The following is an 8,462-nucleotide window of genomic DNA, read 5'->3' as shown; positions in this document are numbered from 1 at the left end:
CGGTACCTATCCCATCGCATTTGCATACAATAAGGGCAAAAACGTCTTTCCATATCTGAGTACTTTTCAGTTTTTCTACCACGTACACGTGATATGATTTATGTATATTTGACTTCGGAAAATAAAGGAGACTGTCGAGTGTGTCGAGGGGAATATAAAAAGACAGAAATATTAGAGAGAAAGACAAATAAATAATGATTTATATTCTTCTTTTTGTTATTGGTCGAATAAAATGGAAATAATAATAATTTCATGAGTTTTTGATATCATGACGACGTTGGCGTATATGATCAGAAACAGGAATTGGAAATCATGAGAGAGAAGGAAAAAGGTCAAAGCGAAGCAGTTGTAGCATCCTCCCTATTGGCACAGAGGCAATGAGTTGGAGAGAAGAAGAAGGGTAAAAAAAATAAAAAATAAAAGATCCATCAGAATTTCAGAAGCTCGTGAGCGAGTGTGATACGTTATTAGAGAGAGAGTTTTTTATATTTTCGATTTTCAAAGAGAATTGTTATTTACATTTTAAAATTCTTATTATATATTTTAAATTTTTTAGATTTAAAAAAAAATACATTTATAAGAAATGTAAAATAAGATTTTTAAAATATTAATAACATTTTCCTTTTCAAATTTTATTTATTAATATTTGGGTGGGCAGTAGGTGCAAGGTGTACAAGAAATAAACAGAAGGCGCAGGCAGCAGAAGCAGCAGGAGGGGAGAGAGAGAGAGAGAGAGAGAGGGGTAAATATAGAATAGTAATAGTACGATTAGCAGGTGAGGCAGGGCAGGCAGGCTAGGGAAATACTAGCAATTGCAGCAATAGCAAATAGGTATTATCAGACTCTTTAAGGAATTTACAGAGCTTCTCAGCTCGTCTTATCCTTTTCTCTCCTCTCTGAGATAGGCTTTTAAGTCGTCCTTTTTTAAATGCCCTCTTAGTGTCTGCTGTGACCAACACACATTTTCAACGGGTTTGAAACTTTTTAAGAGAAGAAAATAATACCAGGACGACGCCGTTTCGTTCTGGTCTTGAGGGTGTGAAGGCTGTAAGCAAGTTTATTAAGGGATCAGGGGAAGATCCAGGTTGCTGGGAAAAAAAAATGACTACAAGTAGTTGCAGTGCAAGAAACGGCGCCGTTAGGCAGTATGTGAGATCAAAGGTGCCTCGTTTGAGATGGACTCCTGAGCTTCATCGCTGCTTTCTTCAGGCCATTGAAAGGCTTGGAGGCCATAAAAGTAAGTAATTACAAAACCCCACCTTCTATTTTTGCTTGTTTTCTAATTTTTTCTTTATTTTCTCGCAGAGGCTACTCCAAAACTTGTTCTTCAGTTGATGGATGTCAAAGGGCTCACCATTTCTCATGTCAAAAGCCATCTCCAGGTATTTTGCTTTTTTCTCCAGCTTTTTTTAGTGCTTTTGTTTGTCTTAATAGGTTAACATTTCATCTGCTTTCATGCTTTTTTGCCTTTTTATTTGTTAATTTGTTCCCTTCTTCTTTTAATCATCAGATGTATAGAAGCATGAGAGGCGATCCGATTATAAGACAAGGTAAATAACCATCGATTTATTGTAAAGTTTTCAACTTTTCTCATACCCTTAATTTATTTCGGCCGACTTTTTGCCGAAGTTTTCATCTTTCCATATACCCATTCATTTACTTCGGCCGATTTCTTGTAAAAGTTTCCATCTTGTAACATTTTCATGTGTGTTTCTTGACTGTCCATTTGTTTGCCAGTAATGGGTTGTGTCCAGAGCTAGAGTTGCAGAGTTATAAACTCCGTTGATGGCATAAATTTATGAAATATGAGGACTCAACTGCAACTGCAGCATCACCTCATTTATTATATATTCCTCCCTTTAACAATACATATTTATTGTTCGTAGTCGACTTTTAGTGGATGCCCCAAATAGTTCATACCAAAACGTGATCATTTCTTCTTTCCGATCTTCTAGTATTGGCACACTTTGCATAAACTGGAAACTTTGTCCAAAAGAACCTATTTATTACTCTCTTTAGGTTTTATTTCTAATATATATTTTTTTATAATTTATTTTATAAAATGGCAGATAGGGTGCAAACAAGAAAACTACATTCATTTGAAGAGGCTGAGGATGATGGGTGTGTTGAAGAAGTAAATGGTTTGAGCTTTTACCCATCTTCCAAACCCACTAGAGAATCGGATTCCCAGGTCATCTGCAATCCCCGCCGTTCAAAAAGGTTAGGCTACACCTGCACTTGCACCACCAGCTACGAATTTGTATTCTGCAGGCACAGCTATATATCCACTATTTTAGTTGTTCTTTGGTTTCTTTTGGGTGTAAAGACCTATTCAAATGTCAAAAGAGTATAATAAAGCAAAAGTTCTACAGTGCTTTGTTATTTTATATATTAGGATTTTTCAGCCGTTAAATCTTTTAAGTCACTAAAGGCGAAAAATATTGAGCAAGAGGCGAAAAATCCTGATGTATAGAATCCCGCGGAACATACTAGAAAATCCGGAAATAAAGATGGTGTGATCGGAAACAAACAAAAAGGCATTTGCATGATGTCATTGCTTCTTTATTTTTTTTCCTGAAAGTTGCTTTCTTGTTCCTTGATACATGTTCTTCTTTTTGTTTGTTTCTTTTCTATGACTTATCAGAGCTAGAACCGAGACGATGGGTTCAAACATCTCAGAGGGTTTGCAGCAGCAGCAATGCGGCAAAGGAGGAATATATGAGACTCTGTCAAATCCGTACTCTTTTGATGATTACGTTCTGGCATTGGGAATAAAGGAGGACCCTCACCCATCAGCCTTCAAAATTGCTTTGCAAGAATCTGATTTCTTGAAGGTTCCCTCCCTCCCTCCCTCCCTCTCTCTCTCTCTCTCTCTCTCTCTCAACTGCATTTAAGTATTTTATTTTAATCGAAGAACTTTGAGTGCAATGTTGGTATTTGTTTTTTCTGGTTTCACCCAGAAAATCGAAACGTAATAGGATATTCTCCTCTTTCCTCTCCTTTTATTTGAACGTTCACGATTAAATTACATCAACATTTGTGTCAACTTCTTTATAAAGGTGAAGACAAAGTGGAAAGACACAGGAGAGGAGAAAATTTGAAGGGGAGAGAATCCTATTCCATTCGAAACATGCCCGGCATGCCGGCATGGATGGAATAATGTGCATGTTTTTGACATTTTTTAAGTCAAGTTGCGTCACCTCTTTGCCTAAACCGTTCTCAACTCTTCGAAAGTGTTGAGTAGACTAGTCCCCTTCTATATTTTATAGAAAATCTTCTTTGTTTCCTTCCGTGCACACCTTGGTTTATTTCTAGCCTCTATTGAATAGACAGAAGAAAAAAAAAGTAAAAGCATGCAGAAGGAGAAAACGAGTGTGAAAATAATTTTCCTTTCTTAAACCTAACTAATTTACATAACGCATCAGAATTCTTCAATAAAATCTCTAGTTTTTTGTGTCCACTTCATTTTTTCTACCTTGTTTAATGAGTTCTGTGGAAAAAGTGGTTGGGGTGCAGCATTTGGAAAACAAACAGTGGTTTGGCTTTGCAAATAAATGATTCCATACTGCCCTATTTAATTTCAAGGTCCACCTATTCTTCATGCTTTGTTGTCTACAGGAACTACATTCTAAAAATTTGTTGTTCAAGTCTACGGTTTTGCCTGCAAAAACTCTTACATTCTGTGGTCCAATTCTGATTCGTATAAATACGGGACCCTCTCCCCTCTCCCCCCCTCCCTCTCGTCATCAGCAAATTCAAATTATTAAAACGTCCTTCTACCCCTACAGAGAGACTTAAGTGCACCTTATCAGGATATCATAATGTCATCTCGGACTAATAATACGACGTTAAATGAGTGTTAAAAACACACAATACACAACATTGTAAAATTAGCTAGCGTCTTGAGAGATGTATGTAATTCCTTCCGCTTTAGACTTCGTCTTATTGAATCATATATTTCATATTCATGGAGCATTGTTGTATTTCTTTGAAAATTAAACGTGCCCTACTGACATGGTGTTTAATTAATTGTCCTCCCTCCAGGTTGCTACCTTACCAGAGGCAGGAGGAGCACATGTCGAAGACCATCATGAAGCTGGCCATTGTGAACTATCACTGTCACTCTCATTACACCAGCCCTCCTCCCACAAGAGTAATGCTTCTTCAAGTGACTTCAGTGGGGCAATCTCATCGTCATACTCTAGGCCTAACTACAAAGACTGCTCTGCCTCTTCTTCCGGGAATCGGAATCGGAATCTTAATCTGAATCTTTCGATTGCTCTCTGCGGTACCTGATGCTGCTGCTGTAAAAAGAAAAATCATCTGTTTTAGGCTAGTAGATTTCTACCCTCACTCACCCCACATCTTGTTAGTTCTTTTACTGTTGTTGTAGAAGTTATCGATTAGGTCTTCGGGAGGTTTATTTGTCATTTGAGTTCCACTTTTGGTTTTAGAACCGCAAAGCATATATATCTTTGTTATGAGCTCTGAATTTTCAAATACGACCCGTCTGAAGGGAGGAGTAGAACAAAGAGTGTATCTTTGACAGCAGACACCAGGCCAGAAACATTTGTACAATTAGAACAAATAAGCTGCATTTGGAACCTTCGTCTCTTTTCAATCCCTCCTGCCATTCAATAATTCATTTCGTCTTAGTTGAATCAAAGTAACAGAAATGAACTTGTACCCGATGTTTTCGTCTTCTTTTTATTTGTCGCTTGGTTTTGTTCGATTCAAATGTCAGTGCATTAAGAGACAGTGTAAAATTTGTTTTTCGACGGAAAATGTTGAACTATATATAAGCGAAGAAAATTACCTTGTCGGCCTTCTCTATCGGCACCGGCCTCGCCTCTAGATCGTCTCTTTCATGGAGCTTAAGCTCAGTTGCATGGGGAAACCATTCCAGTCATAAAGAGTATGAGCAGAACTGGCCCAAATATCTGGTTTGTAAGTAAAGGGTGCCTAAGAACTCGTAAATCAAAATACATGTCTTTTAGACGTTTACCGATAACGGGACAATTAGGTCGGAGCAAGGTCTGTTTCGAGGTCTGTTGGACCCATTGGTACGCGGGTGGTATTTGTGAGTTGACTTGTAGCCTTAATTGCTGGCTCGGGTTCGTTCAAACATTAATGCGTTTGTTATTCATTCAAACTCGGGTGCATAAATAAAACACCATCAGCTCTAGTGAATAGCCAATGTGACCAAATACCAATGTCTGCAACAACATGAATTATGAAGGATCCTTTAAAACTCAAAAACAAGAACGAATACGGGTGGTATTTATGGGTTAACTTCTAGCCTTATGGGCCGGGTCGGGTCGTTCAAACATTAATGCATTTGTTATTCTACTTTAAAATTCAAACTCGAGTGCATAAATAAAGCACTATCAGCTCTACCGAATAGCCAATGTTACTAAATACCAATGTCTGCAAAGTATGAATTAAGACGGATTCTTTAAAACTCAAAAACAAGAACGAATACATGACGAATGAAGAAAAGAAAGACCTCTGCCACAGAAAAGCGAAACACAAAACTGAGGTGACTGTTAGGGTACAACAAACAGCTGAATCAGTGGGATCGAATTTTGTAACATATCTAACACCAGCTACAGACCTCTCATTTTCATCATCACTATCAGAAAACTTTACAACTCCGCCCGCAGGGTATTGTTGGATCTCATGAAACTGTTTAATCCTTCTTATTGCTTTTCCCCTTCAATTTTGTATCGGAAACCAGTGCCTTGATGCTTAGTTTCGGCTTCGCATTAACAATGTGTCGAGGAAGAACTGATACAGCAACCACTAACGACTCTTTGGGTACACCAGAAAGGGGTAGTAGCTCAAGAAGAACGCAGAGCTGCAAATTTTGGTCGAATAGTTAGAACGAGCATAAGAATAACATGCCAATTTGAGAAAATGCAGAGGGAATTCTCACTTCCGGAGATTTGAGGTCCACCACTGAATCTGATACAACACCCTTGACAGCAGTAGCCACTGCGGCAAAGCATTTGTCACGGTCCAGCATATCAATTGCATTTGAAGATTCTTTGGGAATATTCAGTTCTGTCTCTATCCCTCTTCTATTATATGCAATTGCAAACTACAAAATCATGTAGAAATTTCATTTGCACATCAAAATATTATAACTCCTATAAAATAATTAATCCCTTTCAATGGTTGCTGAAAAAAGTAAAGATGAAACTATTGTTATGAAGTGATAACGGATTTGACTTCTACCTTTATGGGCCGCACAAGCTTCTGATTATCGTTCACGAATTGAAGAACAAGCCTTGATACAACTTCATGCAGTTCCTTCTCTTTCAAACTACAAGTAGCTTGGATAGGGAAAATGCGATTACACCAACTGCACCAAAGAACTCCCAATCAGTGTTCATAATGAGGGAAAAGGATCATATATATTACTGGACCCTTCATACGGAAATGCAAATGAATACTGAGTGCAAAAACATTGAAGAGCTGCGGCACAACCTCAAAGTGGGCTAAGGGAACAACTAGAAGCCCTCATTCAGAAAGTATTCAGAGAGTTATCGTACACATCCTCAAAACAAAGAATGCTTTAGCATAAATTATAAAAGCATTGAAACAGAAAATCTGTGAGAAGAAAGTAAATTATCTACTCACAGGGGTGAACCAACACTCTTGGATTCCACAGCCTGAATAATTTTCGATACAGTATCTACAACGTCAGGAGAAGTGTTTCTGCGAAAAGTAAAGAGAAGCAGACCACTCTTTGTCAACTTAACCAGCGAAAGAAGGGGATTTGCATCTCCTTCCGCATCCACCTTTGCAGGAGACAAACGAGGAGTACGCTCCTGAAGATCATCTGCCAACAACATTACGATAACAAACAAGTCATATCACAACAAATACAGAAAGTCAGAACCTAATACTAATAGCACAACATATACAAGTGATACCATGAGCGTCCTCAGAGTTAGCAGTAGCAGCATCCTTGGTTTCCCCACTGCCATTGCAGCACTCGCCATCAATATCCTCTTTCGAAAGCTTCCTTCTTTTCGAACTGGTATTGTCTTCTGAGCTGCAACTATTAAAGCACTGAACATACTGAAAACATAAACACACAAAAACCCCAAAATTGTAATCACAATTCAAAATTTCACAACCATAAGCAAATAATAAATCAATCACATTTGCAGTAAACAAGTTGGTAATTTCAAAGGCATAAAGGAAGGGATTTTACCTTTGCAAGGAGGGAAATTGCTTCTTTTGTGGCGCTTTTCTCCCTCTCTGATCAAAATTGATCACAGCAGAAACACAAAGAAACAAACTTTCTATCAGAATCGTTGGTTCTTTATTAAATTTGGGTTTTTCATAAATTTGAAGGAGGAAGAAGAGGAGAGTGACAGACTGATGGGGCAGGTAATGAGGAAGCCGGAGTGGGAGCGTTGGAGAAGAGAAGAAGGGGCGTTGTAGTCGAAGCGAGGTATGCTGATTACAGTCGAGTGTTGCTCCCATGGCGCCATCTCCTCTTTCTTACTCGACTCCATCTTCTCTCTTTCTACTTCCGCCGCCGCCACCGCCACCGGTGTTGCCATTCTTTCGAGCCTTCAGAGACTGGACACACTTTTTTAGTTCGATTGAATTTCCAAGTTTGTACTTTTAAATTTCTTATGTTGTATGTGACTATGTGCGACCTAAATTGAAATTCAAAATATTTTTTTTTCTTTTTTTTCTTTTTTGGTAACTTTAACGAAAAATTTCAGGTTCATTTTAACGAAAAATCATATTTTTACATTAAAAAGTCAATCATGTTACTATTCACTTCACCATTTATTTTGTTCTTATTGTTAAAACTCAAAATTTTTAAATCTTTTTCATTAATTTTCATTTTTTTTTCCCTACTCCTAAGCCCCTCAAGTATTTTATGCTCTCATTTTAATAACATTTCCTTTTACGAGCACGTATAATATCTTAGAAAACCCGATAATAGAAATTTTGCAAATGCTATGAACTATAAATCACGATTTTAAATTATATTCACAAACTTTAAAAAAAATTATCATAAAATAAAATTTCGTGACAATTTTTATGCAGTACCATAAATCACGATTTTAAATTCATGTCCTGGCCAACTTAAGAAACAGATAAAAATATAAAAACTTATAGAAACCGAGTAATAGTCACTCAACTATTATAACAATGATTCTTCAACTTTAATTCAATTGAAGTAATGTTCTTTTAACTAAAAATTAGTGATCATTAGTTTCTTAACTCATCAAAAAGTGCAGCTATGATCATTTTCATCAGCTACGTTAGAACTTCCGTCAAAATGAGTTATGTTGGAAAGACTATTGCCACAATTTTCTCATTTGGTTTTCTTTAATTGACCCCAGATTCAACCTCATGTGCATGGTACGTGACTCATTTTGAAAAAGTTCTAACAAAGTTAACCAAAAAAATCATAGTTACACATTTTAATG

General features: G+C 37.2%; 1 protein-coding gene and 1 pseudogene across 1 annotated transcript; one reads left to right on the top strand and one right to left on the bottom strand.

Moving 5' to 3' along the window:
- Nucleotides 1–695: 695 nt before the first annotated feature.
- Nucleotides 696–4,304, top strand: LOC137732404 (putative Myb family transcription factor At1g14600; annotated as a pseudogene).
- A 1,090-nt stretch (nt 4,305–5,394) lies between these two features.
- LOC137732356 (uncharacterized) lies at nt 5,395–7,624 on the bottom strand. The gene is made up of 7 exons (XM_068471666.1): nt 7,391–7,624; nt 7,223–7,269; nt 6,939–7,086; nt 6,643–6,844; nt 6,238–6,364; nt 5,936–6,100; nt 5,395–5,857 (listed from the first exon to the last, which is right to left on the bottom strand). The coding sequence occupies exons 1-7, from the start codon at nt 7,575–7,577 to the stop codon at nt 5,690–5,692; spliced, it is 1,044 nt and encodes a 347-aa protein (XP_068327767.1). The 5' UTR covers nt 7,578–7,624; the 3' UTR covers nt 5,395–5,689.
- Nucleotides 7,625–8,462: the final 838 nt, after the last annotated feature.

The sequence above is a fragment of the Pyrus communis genome, chromosome 4, assembly GCF_963583255.1.
Source record: "Pyrus communis chromosome 4, drPyrComm1.1, whole genome shotgun sequence".
Taxonomy (NCBI): domain Eukaryota; kingdom Viridiplantae; phylum Streptophyta; class Magnoliopsida; order Rosales; family Rosaceae; genus Pyrus; species Pyrus communis.
Note: the sequence above shows the minus strand (reverse complement) of the source record. Positions and strands in the feature narration are given on the sequence as shown.